Source organism: Megalobrama amblycephala, linkage group LG8 (genome assembly GCF_018812025.1).
Source record: "Megalobrama amblycephala isolate DHTTF-2021 linkage group LG8, ASM1881202v1, whole genome shotgun sequence".
Classification (NCBI taxonomy): domain Eukaryota; kingdom Metazoa; phylum Chordata; class Actinopteri; order Cypriniformes; family Xenocyprididae; genus Megalobrama; species Megalobrama amblycephala.
Window position 1 is genome coordinate 10925799 of NC_063051.1, and position 16027 is coordinate 10941825.

The 16027-nt window shown below is 37.5% G+C and overlaps 1 protein-coding gene across 3 annotated transcripts in view; it reads left to right on the forward strand.

The window, feature by feature from the left end:
- Nucleotides 1-1119: 1119 nt before the first annotated feature.
- The window catches only part of LOC125273656 (gamma-aminobutyric acid receptor subunit gamma-3), a 154826-nt gene continuing 139918 nt past the window's right edge, over nucleotides 1120-16027 (forward strand). The window contains exons 1-3 of one of the 3 annotated variants that reach the window (XM_048199226.1): nucleotides 1120-2109; nucleotides 2249-2355; nucleotides 4818-4966. In XM_048199226.1, the coding sequence (XP_048055183.1) occupies nucleotides 2303-2355; nucleotides 4818-4966 (202 nt within the window). In that variant the 5' untranslated portion in view covers nucleotides 1120-2109; nucleotides 2249-2302. Of the gene's footprint in view, nucleotides 2356-4817; nucleotides 4967-16027 lie in introns of those variants that run through there. The other 2 variants (XM_048199227.1, XM_048199228.1) reach the window with 2 other exon arrangements.

Genomic DNA, 16027 nt, shown 5'->3' on the forward strand with positions numbered 1-16027 from the left:
AGTGTAGTTTAGGAGCTGTCACTCAGATATCTCCTCACAGATTTATGTTTGTATCGTGGACAGATACCCAGTTGCTTTCATTGTATTATTAAGAAAAAAACATAGATTGCATATCCTAAAGCTGAAAATGCATTTTTTTTTTTTTTTTTTTTTTTTTTTTTCAAAAAAGGTTTGGTTATGTCACTATTTTGATTTAATCTATTGTGCAGAGATGACAGCTGAAAACGATTTAAAGTGGTGGTGGCATGATTGTTAACATGGAATACATTTTTAAAAAGTGAAAAATTGCATTGACCATCCACAATTTAAGCATAGAGATGTCAAAACTAGCAATGATTTAAAAGCAGTGTTTAATAGCAGTGTGTAATATTTTTATCATTATTGTCCTAATGTCTTTGTTTCCATCCATTTAATTATCAGTTTTTTTTTTTCTAATTTTATTCACTTCACTTTTACAGGGTTTTGTTCTGCATTTGTTTTCTCAAAATGGTTTACTCAAAGTGGTCTTAAAAAAGTGCTCGTTTTTTCACTAGAACGTTTTGCACTACTTTGATTGTACATCAGAAATTACATTTTCAATTCTAGTGAGTCAAAATGTGTGACAGTGCAGTTTTCTTGTGGTTAGCTGCACTCCTTTTTTTGCTCTTCCAATGTTTGGATTAGTACAGTATGTGCTGTGGTTAACTGTGTGCTGCACTTCCAATCTGCATTACTCTAATCAGCCACAAGAGGATAGTCTATCATGCATTTGAACTGGCTGAGTTCATGCTCTCACTAACCCAAAAAGGGAGACACCATACCGTCATAAAAACTTGAAAACAAAGCGAATTAGGTCGGCGTGTAGTTTTATGTGTTACTGAAGCTAAAGTGTGTAATTTCTTCTATGTTAAAATACTTTATCTTATATTCAGAGACCATTATAAGAAAGCCATTTTAGGCTGTTTGCTATGTGGTACTACCAAACTTCGATCTCGACAAGCACCTCATAGACTCATCCAATGGCGTGTGTTTGGGGAGGGGCGGGGGGAGTGTACGAGGAAACCTGTTTGAAACAATCGCCATTTTTTTTTTTTTTTTTTTTTTTTTAAATTACGTTGTTTGACGCTGGTGGAGCAAAACTAAATGTATTTATTTATTTATTTAAATAAATTAATATTTGATTATTTCTTTGTCAAAATGACAAAAAACGTCTTTCAAATAACCAAAAGTAGATTCGCCTTTGGCATATTTTAAGCGTACCACAGATACTGAACTTTCTAGAGAAAAGTCAGGAAAATCTCACAACACGCAGAGCAAAGAGAGAAAGGGGCTTGTTTTTTTCCAAAGTGCGTGGGCGATTGGGAGCTGCCTGTGGTGATAAATGTCGGCGCTGTCTCTCAAATATTATACTGCATATGTGCACCTGCTCATACAGACACTACAATGCGAGGACAAATAGGCATTTCTCCAGCTTTAAACGTTAAATTAGCAGCAGTAGTTATGTATATCCGAGTCAGATAGTAATAGAAAGAAATAAAGAATGACGAACAACATTTCACTGGCAAAAACAGCCTACGGAAAATGGCAAAGTACAGAAAAACTGCATTTCTATTTCTATTTATGCTCGAAACATGAGAATGTATACAATTAATAATAGCCTGTGATAATTAATTCGACTCCAAATTGGATGATGACATTTCCTTCACCCTCAGTCTTGTTCTATTATCGGGTTAATCGCACTGCGATCAATGCACGTGCAAAGTAATTGCTGCAATTATGCGCCAATTTTAATTCCGAACACAGTCCGCGCAGTAATCATTTCTGATAGCGATACTGTAAACAGCCGCTTCTTAATGTCTCTCCTCGAAGCATTCTGACGCTGAAAATATCAGATGTACCCGAAGAGGATCTCAAGTTCCGCTGAAGCGTCTGGGAAAGCAGACTTTGTATTTATGACGTAATTTGAAGAAACTAACGGATGCGTTCGAGGTTTGAAGGTGTCCACTTTGGAAGTTTGCGCTCTGTCTCTGTGCGAACGTCAGTATGTGTGTCTGGTGGTGCAATCTAAGGCAGCGCAACTTCAAGGAGCAGGAGGGGCTCTTCTATTATTTGATCTCGCTAATTGCCAATGTAAGTGAACTTTAAGCACCGGACACTAAGCCGAGGAGGTCTTACCGTTCCCGTTGGACTATAACCTAGACTACTCGCCACTGTTTTAATTGAGCCTGGAAGAAAAGGCTGCAGCTCTGTCACTATTTTTTCTTCTTAGAAGAGTCTCCGGGCAGTGTACCACATTCAACACGGAGTCAATCTCACCTAAAACATGTCCACCAAATTGTTCCTCTACTTCTTACTTCTGTCAGTGTTTCGTGCATGGTAAGTGACGTTGCTACCCTCTTTGTCTTGACAGGTATTAATTGTTCATAAGGGTAATTCTGTTTATCCGTTGCAGATTTCTGATGCATAGTCTAGCCTGATGCCACATAATGTATCACCAATCTGGCGATGATGATGTGATGCACGCACTAAGCACCTAAGTTTAAGAATAAGTCTTTTGATTTGTGCTATTTAAGAAGTTCAGAAGACTTTGTGTATATTTATTTCAATCTTCGAATGGGTTTTTTTTTTTTTTCTGTCAGCGCTTCTGTAAGACTTAACTCTATTGTCATGTCTTCACACATCATCTCTGTGGGAGTAATCTATGAGATCGGTCTTTAATGGCTGGGTTTCCTGATAACATTGCAAATTACGTTTTTAAAATCATTCGAACTACCGTCGTACGTTATTTTACTGTAGAGATAACGCATGTGTGCGTCGTTACCGGAGCTGTCAGTTCCAAAGGTGCTGTACTAAGTATGTCCAAAAGTTTGTCTTCCTAACCAGAAAATAGCGTGAAAACGTGGAAATTGCATGCTGTTTTGTTGAAAAGTTGTTAAAAAGTTCTGAAATTAATTATAGAAATGATAATGGCTTTGATAGGAATTGGCTCAACTTGTGATGAATAATTTGCACGCGATGTGTATCATGCATGTTGCATTATGTGACTATGTCTCTGTTATGATACAGTCAAGGCTACTGGAGCAGATCTGAACCTGCCCTTGTAGGAGGAAGAGACTCAAATGGTCAAACGATATTGTTTTTCTTTGACCAGTTTAGCTATTATTTCAATGTTTAAGAGTCAGATAACTGATATTTAGAACCAATGTGTAATTTAATTTTTATATCTATTTATCTTTCTGTCTTTTGTTTTATCTCTACTGACACAATGCTAGCTAAATAAACACCTATTATGAATATTTTTATAGTAATAATAATTAGTAATATATTACAATACAAAAATGCAACAATATGTAGGCTATTGTGGATAGTGACAATGTGTATTGTGTATAGTTCACTCAAAATGAAAATTACTGTGTGAGAAAAAAAATTGTGTTTTAGTGTCAGTACAACATATATACTATATAATGTTGAATATAATGTACAATGATAAAATGGAGGAATGTTTGTGGGTCCTGATAATACCAAATGTCTTATGTTACCAGTAAAAAGTGGCCTACATTACTTTAAATATATCTAGTCAGTAACAGATTGCAAGCATATTGGAATACAGAGTAATTCTGTATTTTCAGCTTCAGAATCATGAATATTTTTATTCTTGTGTCAAAATTGTCCTGTGCATTGGGTTACCAGCACCAAGTCCAAGCCTATCCATTTCCACCCCCAATGTAATACCAAATTTAGCATTTTAATCAACAGTAAATTTTTTGTTAAACTTTTACCATATGTCTTGGAATATTGCAATAATATCGTATCGTGAGTTCAGTATCGTGATATGTATCAAATCGTGACGTGAGGGTATGGTTACATGGCTAATAGTAATAGTAATCTCTATGTATACGTTTTCTTGGGAAATATCTCTCATAATATAAGAATATACTGCCTCTTTATTGCAATTAGTTACTTAAACTTGTCAAAGTAGGCCTTTAGAAAGTTGTCATGTAAATTCAGGTCTTTGAGGTTGTTATTTTCAGATTTAGTGTACAGTACAATGGTTTGCAATGATCAAAATACATTGATATAATTTAATTAGTCCTTTGGTCTCTGATAAAATGTAGAAAAAAGAGAAATATCCATTTTAAGTTGCATGTAATGATGTGATCAGAGGCTATAGTTAATTTATGAAGGTTATTACAGCCTGGATAATGATGCTTTTGGGAAACATGACGTATAGAATAAGTATTACACTGTAAAAAAAGGATTGTTGGTTTAACATAAAAAAGTAAGTTAATGAACTCAAATTTTGAGTTCATTGAAATTACAAATTTGAGTTAATACAATGAAGGCAATTGGTTTAATAAACAATAACCCAAAGTAGTATGTTATCTGAACTACATTAATTATCTAAGTTGATTTGACAAAAGAATCACGAAAATATTTTTTTACAGTGTACCTACTGTACATGTGAATAAAGTTCTACTGAGTGCTTTGGGAAACCCAGCCTTCAACTGTCATTTTTTTTTATGAGTGCAAATGAGAAAGGGTTTCTACTGCCATATTGTTTATTTTTTTGGCTGATTGCATCCAGTCTTCCATGCTCTGAAAAAACCTAGAAAGTTTTCTCTGAAAATGGTGACTAATGAGCTTCTGTTATTCCACATTGCTGTAATTGTTCAATTCTGACAGATATAGGCTACTTGTAGTTAAATGCAATTGTTTTTTAAAACCAATTGCAAATGTTGTCTTCAAAACAATTAATTATTGAACTCTTTACACAAGTTGATACACAGAAAATGACCCCAATGGTGACCTGTGAAATGCATTTTCATTTATTTCTTTAGTTCTCAAACAGCCGCTTCTGAGGATGATGAGTACGATGACGTTACTGTGAATCAAATGTTGGCCCCCAAAACCCACGAGACAGACGCAACGCAAATACTAAACAACTTACTAAAGGAGTATGACAAAAAACTGCGCCCAGATATTGGAGGTGAGTGGTTTTGCAGATGTGAGCATTGAGCTGTCCATGGTACTGAAATTCATTCAGCTTTACAGCATTCAGCCTTACTCATCTTGAGGCTCCATTTACAGGCATTACATGCAAACAAATATATGTCATACGTAAATCGAATTTACTTGAAGTCCAACTGTTGTGTTTACCCCAACAAATCATGCATTTGTAAACTGGTGAAGTGCATTAGCTTTATACTGTGGAGTAGAGAATACGGCCGCAAATTACACTAAGCGACGCAATTTTCCTTGTACTAGCAAGAATAAAAATGTCAAATGTATTCACTGTCTGAGAGACATTGAGAGTGAGCAACAGCTAGACTGCTGGTTTATTGTTTTACATTAAGTAATTGAATTCCTGGAGCAGTGGAATATTTTCCTGTGATTTTCTACTTATTTATACAGGCTTTTTTTTTTTTTTTTTTTTTTTGCAACAACCATACAGCATTCTTAATAGCCTCATGCACTGCTCTACAATCCACTTTCGAATGTAATTTTACAGATTTGCTTGTTTTCATGTGTTTCAAGAGTTATATTAGCTTCTGTGAGAGCAGGATTCATAGATCCGGCAGGAAATTTCAGGCATTTCGTCAGAATAACATGAAATTATCATTTCACTCAGACTAACAACATATCAGGGTTGAGATTGATGCTATTTTCTAGTAAATGCAACTAAATAGAGTGCCATGAGAGGAAATCACAATCTGCAATTCAAGCAGCGCATTCTGTACTCGATCTGAGATGTCACCGTAGAACATCACAACCGCTCTTGACACATCTGTCAGGTCTGTTATTGGCTTTGTGGCATTGTTATGATATATTGCATCATATTGGATTCGAAGCATTTTGGAAAGCCTATCCCTGCAAAAATCTTACCATTTCTACATGTTTTTTGTTTCCCTTCAATGAGACGAACAACCTCCATGTTTGATGGATGACAGTCTCAAAATTATATTTCTTATACTACCATCTGATTTTAAAGAGGAAGACTATGTTTATGTGCTCTCTTACACACACACCACACCTACAACAGCCCACACAAATCAAGCATATTGCCTCAGAGCCACCTTGCCGTGAAATAGCTTTTGTTTTTCTCCTTTGTAGCTCGGTCTTTTTGGAGAGAACTCTACTGCTATATAATAATCAAGGACACCACTGAATGTCTGTGATACTATGTATGAAGACAGCTACATGAGACACTGTTAAGGAAGTAGAAAGATTCCAGTTGAAGTCCCTAGAAATTGAGAAGCTTAGATGGTGGGCACGTCTCAGATCTGTCAACTCGAGTGCAGAGAGGGTCAATGAACAAAGCTTTAATACACTTTCTACAGCTGGACCTTCTGTTTCAACACACACACACACACACACACACAGAAAGAGAGAGAGAGAGAGAGAGAAAGACTCTTTCTCTTTTGTTCATTATTTCTCTCTCTCTTTTGCTTTACCACCACTTTAGACTGTTTGTTCAGAGACAGAAATGTCATTTTCTTGTTTTTTTTCTAGCGACAATTTCTGATTAAAAAAAAAGAAAGTGCTCTTGAACCAGATTTTCAAATGCAAGTTATGAAATACAATAATAGAGTGCAAATAATAGAATCCTCTTGACCATAATTGTTTATCTATCCAGTGTTTCAGTATTAAAAATAGCGTGTTATGCTGTTCTGTCCAGCTTCGTGTTTATTGAATCAGCAGGTCTGCAAATGAGCATTACTGCAAATGGCACAATTACAGATGATTTATGAAGTATTAAAAACAAACAACTCCTCAGGTACCTTTATACCATCAGCACTAGTTGAAAACTTTTCCTGATTCTTGTTGGACACAGTTCAAGCATGATTTTAGCATAAAAACGATCTTCTTTGTAGAAACATTCTTTATTTGTGCATAAATCCCTAGATTATTCAGTAAACCCTATATGATTTTATTGCAGAAACTTACAGAACTTAAATTCAGTTTGTTTTCCCTTTTGTCCTCTATAAAATGGTAAAATATCTACAGATGCTCCACATTCCTTGAGTTTTATTTGTCAAATGTGCACCAACGTAGTATTGTGAAATATGCTAACAATGAAAGATTACAGAACAAAGACCCTCATCAGAGCTGTGCTGGTACATTACAGACTCTTTTACTGTTTATCTGCATATTTTCTGAAATCCCCTTGTACTGAAAACCGGTGTATTGTACATCGTTATTGTCATAATATTACATTTTACTGTGGTTGTAAAAAGCACTCTCAGGTTATTTTTCTATTCTATTCTTATTATGCCTGTTACGATAAGAGGAGCTTCGGTAAACACTTGCCACTGCCAATTTCCTGATTCTCCATGATGTTGTCCTCAAACTCGTCTACCATATTTGATTCGATTATGGGACCGGTGCATTATCCTGAATGCCTGTGATTAATAGTACATTAACGTCACTGTAAAACATGGTGTTGTTTTATGGAGCTTGTCAACGGATGGTAGTCCATCTGTGGAAGTGAATTAGCTGGAAGGGTGCTAGTTGGGTGCAAAGAACCTGCTTGTATTTATCAGCTTTGTTTTCTCATTAGGGTCCATTTTGCCAGTGAATTGACCAGTGGTTCACTGACTTCTGGGTATTAGCATCAGATGGCACTCTTCCTTCTTTAGCATTCATTTGTTGTTTTTTGCTTCTTTTGTTGGCCAATGTTCAAGGAGCCATCTGTGCTAAGCTCAATCAACTAGTTACAAGGTTGTCTTTTAAAAGGGTCACATGGCTACTGCTCTTAGTGTACTGCATTCTAAAAGCATGAAAACGACTGGTGCATTAAAGCTAATATGCAGTGCAATTAGAGAGAGGGGCAGATGCTTTTTTTCAACAAGGAATTCAACAGTAATACACTAAATCACACTGACATGTTTTGGAAAAGATGGATGCATATTAAAGAGTTTGTTACTAACAGGCTAATTAGCTGTTTTTTCATGCAGTATAGCATGTTATTGAGTCCATCATAAACCGATATCTGTCTATGCGGGTGTTTTAAAGATTATATGATACAATTATAAAAATTGACTCACTCTAATATATATATATATATAAAATATAGCAACGGCGAGGTCATAGATTTGATTCTGGTCATGGGTTTAAATGCCTGAACTGATAAAAATGAATTCATGAAATGATAAAATGAGGAACGCAATCTTTGTATTTGCACTTTTTACAGTTTTTCCATACAGGAATTTTCCATAACAGCACTAAAACAACATCCTTTGTTTACAATTTAAAAGTCTCTTGTAAAGTTTGCCGCGATCTAATGGCATATAAATGTAACTTATATGTAACTGGACCCTTTCTCAATACCAAATACAACATATTATTTATATAAAATAATATTTACTGAACAACAATAGCCATTATAAATGACACTAGGAAATAAACACAATTGTACAATTTAATCAAACATACAAAAGCAGTGCTCCACAGGATGTAAGTTAAATACAGCCTTAATATTAAATTATTAAATTTAATATAGCCTAATTCAATTTGCTCAGGAAAGTAATAGATTAATAAGACCAAAGATTTCCTGTTTTATGTACCCAAAATGAATTATATCTCATGTTTAACTACTATAAGAGACAGCGGCAAATACCCAAAACTGTTCTCGGCGGGTACAGGAACACTGAACGGCTGCTGCCTGGAGCTTGCATCTCTGAAAATGTATTAACAAATTATAAAATAGTCGCTATGATTAATTCCCTGCCGTTGTTTATATGAATCACATATTTTAGGTCTCCCTGGCTCCTGCTCCTCCAAACTCTTCTGACAACTACATTCTTGCCTAAATACTCTTAAACTACAGTTCGTAGTACAACAAGCAGTGCAGTTTTATACTTGTGGAAATGACTACCGTTTTGAGAACCAGATTCGTAGTCGCAAGTGGATAGGGTTCAGTATTTGAAAAAACAGTCCGGGCCACTTCTCCGTGCTACCCTCCAATTGCCTGCCCCATGCTGGACCCACATCCTCTACTGCCAGAAAGCGGAGGAGGAGGAAAAAAGCCGCGCTGACTCCAGAGCCCGCTCTTGAGCCTTCAGGCTCCAGCCCGCTCCAGTCTCTCCAGAGCCCGCTCCAGTCTCTCCAAGGCTGTTATCACTAGAGCCCGCTCCACATCGCACTCTCTCCAGCCAGCGAGCCCACTCAGCCTGGTTGTGTTTGAATGGACTCAGATTCAAGAAGCCAGAAGAACTATTGTGTGTGTGTGTGAATATATATATATATATATATATATATATATATATATATATATATATATATATAGATAGTTATGATTGATTAATTCATGAATTGAGTTTGTTTGACTCAGTGATCCACTTGACTGGAGGGGTTTGGTTTTGGTGTTTGAACTGCATTTTATTTTCTCACTCAAAGCCATTGTATAGCTTTAGAAGACTTTGAACATACTACTTTGCACACGGAGTCCGAAATTCGCATCCGAAACTTTCGCACGTTAAAAAATAAATTCAACCTCACGTTGTCAATCACGTTTACACACTGCCTCCGAAACTTTCATCCGTCATAAAAATATTCAGATCAGGTTCGATTCTCTGCGTTTTTCGCATCCGTGGCACGCATTTTGAGAGACGTTTTGACAAATCAGAGCCACCGTACGCGAACGTCAAAATCTAGAATGCAATCTGACAAGTTGATCCACGTCGTCTACAGCACAAAGCAGTAGCACTGTATGACAAACAACGTGCGGAATACAAAGAGACAGAATATAAAGACAGATTGTGCCAGTAGCAAAGCATCAAACTGAGCCACTGACATCCTGAAGTAAACTTTGAAACGCTCTGGATAATCATGCAGCTCCTTGATGAGGTGGAACTCTCCTTTCTCTCTATGCAATCTTGGGATTGGATGGAACCAATATTTCCTCTTTCTTTTTCTCTTTTAAAGAAGAGAGAGGACAACTAAATCGTGCTCACTGCTTGAAGACTTCATTTTGTATTGTTTTGCGTTTTTTTTTTTTTTTTTTCGCAACGGATTCATTAATACACATCGGACTGTGCGTGACGAATTTTTAGGATCACAAATACGAAAAAACACATGCGAAAATTTCGGATTCAGTGTGCAAAGGCCTTATAGACTACTTTAATAGTGCTTTTGATTATTACGAACTGTAAAAAGTATCAATTTGTCATGATGGATTTTTCATTTTTGATGAAATGCTCCTTTAAATGAGATGTCTAAACGGCTCTCCGGGGGCGGGCATCTGCACGAGGTGTGTGTGCACTTTTGGTACTGACACCGCAACTGTCGCAGCAGTAGCAGTGTCACAGTGGCCCAATTGTGTCAGCTCTCTTTTGGGCTGAGCTGTAGGGGAAACCCTTCAAAGTGGGTCAGCCTCCCTCTTCGCTTGCCTTTCATGTACATTGAGCCTCGCTCAGCCGGGCGACATCATCACCAGGGTAAAGGAAAGACTGGGTAAGAGGGATCAGGGACATTAAACGCATGTGACACATGCGCATTGGAATTCAGGAAGCGAATCCTGGGCCATCCATGAGAGTTTCCTTCATATGGCGGATGGCGTATGGTGAGTGGCAGACTTGCTAGAACAATCTGCTCTGTCTGCTGCATAAATAGAGGGAAAAAGAATCGCTTCACTTTGGATAAGCCCCATGACCAGCCCCCTGGAGGAACACTCATTATAAAGTGCTAGTTTGTGTTAGCCCAGATTCATCCATGCAGCAGAGAGATGGAGAGAGCTGGGGGCGTGGTGGAGGTGGTGTGGGAAAGCGGGGGAAGGCGGGCTGGTCATTACTATGTTGTGATTTTTATCGTGGCGGAGAGACAGTGTGAGGTGAGAAAGAAGTAATGATCCAGAAACAAAGAGCCAGAATGTGGGAGGGAGGAAGAGAGAGGTACTGTACACAAGCCCTCAGGCAAAAGAGTGTTAGTGTGGGAATATTTGTGTGCATGTATATGTAGAGTGAGAGTGTGTAAAGCTGACTTGTGTAAAGCACATGCCTCCACCTTTAGGCCCTTCTTGCCATCAGCGAAAACAACTTTTGTTTCATCATCAGCCACTAAAAAACATGTAAGCATGCGTGTTTGTGTGCCAGAAAGAGTGTGCAAAAGTAGCATCATAAAAAGATTTGATTCTCACAGGCACAAGCCCAGGTGCAGCACCTCTCTGAACATGAATACTGTGCTGAAACGAATCCCTCGCTCTCTTCTCTTTCTTTTTCCTTTATCCTTTTTCTATATATATATATATATATATATATATATATATATATATATATATATATATATATATATATATATATATATTAGCAGCAGTCCTTTTTCCACACAGTCCTGGTACTAATCCACATACAGTTGCAAGAAAAAGTATGTGAACCAATTGCAGAATCTGTGAAAATGTGCAAAACTTTAACAAAATAAGAGAGATCATACAAAATGCATGTTATTTTTTATTTAGTACTGTCCTGAGTAAGATATTTTACATAAAAGATGTTTACATATAATCCATAAGACAAAAAAAATAGCTGAATTTATTACAATGACCCAGTTCAAAAGTTTGTGAACCATTGATACTTAATATTGTGTGTGGTTACCTGGATGATCTACGACTGTTTTTTTTTTTTTTGTTGTGTTATGGTTGTTCATGAGTTCCTTGTTTATTCTGAGCAGTTGAACTGAGCTCTGTTCTTCAGAAAAAATCTCCAGGTCACAAAAAATTCTTCAGTTTTCCACCATCTTTTGCATATTTAAACCCTTTACAACAGTGACTGAATGATTTTGAGATCCATCTTTTCACATGGAGGACAACTGAGGGACTCAAACACAACTATTAAAAAAGGTTCAAACATTCACTGATGCTCCAGAAAGAAACACGATGCATTAAGAGTCGGGGGGGGGGGGGGGGGGGGGGGGTGAAAACTTTTGAACAGGATGAAGAGGTCCAAATTTTTCTTATTTCGCTTGAATATAATTTTTTTTTCATTTAGTACTGCCTTTCGGAAGCAACAGAAGATGCTTGCATGTTTCCCGGAAGACAAATTAAATACAATTTACCTTGATCTTCAAATTCCAAATGTTTTCACACCCGACTATTAATGCATCATGTTTTAAAAGTTTTTTAACCTTTTTTAAAAGTTGTGTTTGAGTCCCTCAGTTGTCCTCAGTGTGAAAAGATGGATCTCAAAATCATTCAGTCACTGCTGTAAAGGGTTTAAATATGCAAAAAATGCTGGAAATCTGAAGAATTTTCGGGACCTGGAGATTTTTTCTGAAGAACAGAGCTCAGTTTAACTGCTCAGGACAAACAAGAGACTCAAGAACAACTATCACAAAACAAAGACAGTCGTAGATCATCCAGGTAACCACACACAGTATTAAGAATCAATGGTTCACATACTTATGAATGGGGTTATTTTAATACATTCAGCCATTTTGTTTTGTCTGGATTATATGTAAACATCTTTTATGTAAAATATCTTACTCAGGACAGTACTAAATAAAAAATAACATGCATTTTGTATTATCTCCCTTATTTTGTTAAAATTATTAACATTTTCACAGATTCTGCAAGTGGTTCACATACTTTTTCTTGCAACTGTACAGTAAGTCACTCTGCCAGTACCACTGTGCAGTACATGCACTGTATATCTGTGTGACATTTTTTACTCAAGATCTGACTGATTCAGTCACTGTAAGTCACTGGAGACTGTCAAACTAAAATCGTGTGGCGTTAAAGCCAAAAAGCCTTTAGGTCGAATGATATACAGGTGCTGGTCATATAATTAGAATATCATCAAAAAGTTGATTTATTTCACTAATTCCATTCAAAAAGTGAAACTTGTATATTATATTCATTCATTACACACAGACTGATATATTTCAAATGTTTATTTAAAATCCCAAATTCAGTATCTCAGAAAATTAGAATATTGTGAAAAGGTTCAATATTGAAGACACCTAGTGCCACACTCTAATCAGCTAATTAACTCAAAACACCTGCAAAGGCCTTTAGTCTAGTTCTGTAGGCTACACAATCATGGGGAAGACTGCTGACCTGACAGTTGTCCAAAAGACGACCATTGACACCTTGCACAAGGAGGGCAAGACACAAAAGGTCATTGCAAAAGAGGCTGGCTGTTCACAGAGCTCTGTGTCCAAGCACATTAATAGAGAGGCGAAGGAAAGGAAAAGATGTGGTAGAAAAAGTGTACAAGCAATAGGTATAACCGCACCCTGGAGAGGATTGTGAAACAAAACCCATTCAAAAATGTGGGGGAGATTCACAAAGAGTGGACTGCAGCTGGAGTCAGTGCTTTAAGAACCACTACGCACGGGCGTAAGCAAGACATGGGTTTCAGCTGTCGCATTCCTTGTGTCAAGCCACTCTTGAACAACAGACAGCATCAGAAGCGTCTCGCCTGGGCTAAAGACAAAAAGGACTAGACTGCTGCTGAGTGGTCCAAAGTCATGTTCTCTGATGAAAGTAAGTTTCCTTTGGAAATCAGGGTCCCAGAGTCTGGAGGAAGAGAGGAGAGGCACACAATCCACGTTGCTTGAGGTCCAGTGTAAAGTTTCCACAGTCAGTAATGGTTTGGGGTGCCATGTCATCTGCTGGTGTTGGTCCACTGTGTTTTCTGAGGTCCAAAGTCAACGCAGCCATATACCAGGAAGTTTTAGAGCACTTCATGCATCCTGCTGCTGACCAACTTTATGGAAATGCAGATTTCATTTTCCAACAGCACTTGGCACCTGTACACAGTACCAAAGCTACCAGTACCTGGTTTAAGGACCATGGTATCCCTGTTCTTAATTGGCCAGCAAACTCGCCTGACCTTAACCCCATAGAAAATCTATGGGGTATTGTGAAGAGGAAGATGCGATATGCCAGACCCAACAATGCAGAAGAGCTGAAGGCCACTATCAGAGGAACCTGGGCTCTCATAACACCTGAGCAGTGCCACAGACTGATCGACTCCATGCCACGCCGCAGTGCTGCAGTAATTCAGGCAAAAGGAGCCCCAACTAAGTATTGAGTGCTGTACATGCTCATACTTTTCATGTTCATACTTTTCAGTTGGTCAAGATTTCTAAAAATCCTTTCTTTGTATTGGTCTTAAGTAATATTCTAATTTTCTGAGATACTGAATTTGGGATTTTCCTTAGTTGTCAGTTATAATCATCAAAATTAAAAGAAATAAACATTGGAAATATATCAGTCTGTGTGTATTGAATGAATATAATATACAAGTTTCACTTTTTGAATGGAATTAGTGAAATAAATCAACTTTTTGATGATATTCTAATTATATGACCAGCACCTGTAGGGATTTGACAGGTTGGCCAATTTAATACTGATGTCAATTTACATTTAGCTTGCACAATATTATTCATGAGTCAAAATTGAAAAAGGCTAGAGAAAAAAATCTATTGCAAAATTTTTGCAATATTTTACCTCAAAATACTATCAGTAATTTCATGCCAAAAGTGATATTTTAAATGGTTCAAAGTGAGAGTAAGACTTTTACATTGTTGCAAAAGATATCTATTTTAAAAGAATGCTGTTCTTTTGAACTTTCGATTTATCAAGTGAAAGTGATGTAATGTGTAGCTAAGTATGGTGTCCCATACTTGGAATTTGTGCTCTGCATTTCGCCCAAGAGCACGCACACAGCAGTGAGTATTGAACACACACACACCGTGAACACACACCCAGAGCAGTGGGCAGCCTTTTTTGCTGCGGCGCCCGGGGAGCGATTGGGGGTTAGGTGCCTTGCTCAAGGGCACCTCAGTTGTAGGTTATGAGAGTGGAAGAGAGGGTTGTTCTTTTACTCCTCCCACCTACATTTCCTGACGGTACTGAGACTCGAACCAGCGTACCTTCGGGTTACATGTAACACGGTTTCCACTAGGGCTGCACGATTTGGGGAAAATGTCATATTGCGATTATTGAGGTCAATATTGCGATTGCGATTTGCGATAGCGATATAATAAACAAACAGTATCATGAGTCATCTTGCTTGGTTCTCAATGAAAATACACAGATTACTGATAATGCTGAAATGTGTATTTCTCAACTCAAACTAGCAACAACAGCAAACAAATGCACAGCGTTTTCAAATTAAAATATTTTTATGAAATTAAATAACATCTTTGCATTACTGCAAACTTGTTATAATCCCATTTAAGATATTTGTTTCTTTACTAATCTGTAGTGGTTCAATGGATCACAAAACTCACGGTTCGGATCACATCACGGTTATGACGTCACAGATCGGATCATACTTCGGATCAGCACAAAAAAAAAAATAATAATTTGATGGGGGTAACTTAACTTTGCATTTATTACTTAGCCCACTTAAACTATTCTGATACCATAGCATAAACTGCTAGCCTAAATAATACATTATTAAAGGCAAGTGAACAGACTGTAATAAGAACAAATACTGTACACCAATTACAACAAGCATAGATAAATACTACATAAAGACTAACAGCAGGTATTTATAGGTTGCTGTCACTTTAAGAGTAAGACATGCACGCACACATCGGACAGATATACATCCGAATTCTCACCTCGTTCAATTAAGACATAACTGAATGTGTTTACATGAATACTTGCTGAGAGGGGTATTTTGACTGACATAATGCGTGTATGTGACCATCCAAGTGCACTGAGGACGCGAAAGAGAAATCAATTTGGAGTTCGCGAGCTATAACGCGCCTCTCTCTCTCTGTGCGCGCGAGCCTTGTATGTATGTGCGTCATGTGCGCACCGATAACAGCGCTGCGTGCGATACCGAATTAAATCCTCTTTCCTCTTCAACCACTACTAATCTGGGTTTATAATCTTATAGCCAAAATATCGCCATATAACAAAGGTAGCGTTTTTTCTTGCCACCAGTTCAGTGACAGTTTGCTCCGCATCCATCTTTACCCGTTCTCTGTGCTGCACACCGGAAAAGTCATGACCATGCGCGCCACACATGCCACTGCCTAAACTGAAACTGACTGGTCTTCTTTTTATTAGCGGTGTATAAAATGGGCAAACAGCTCT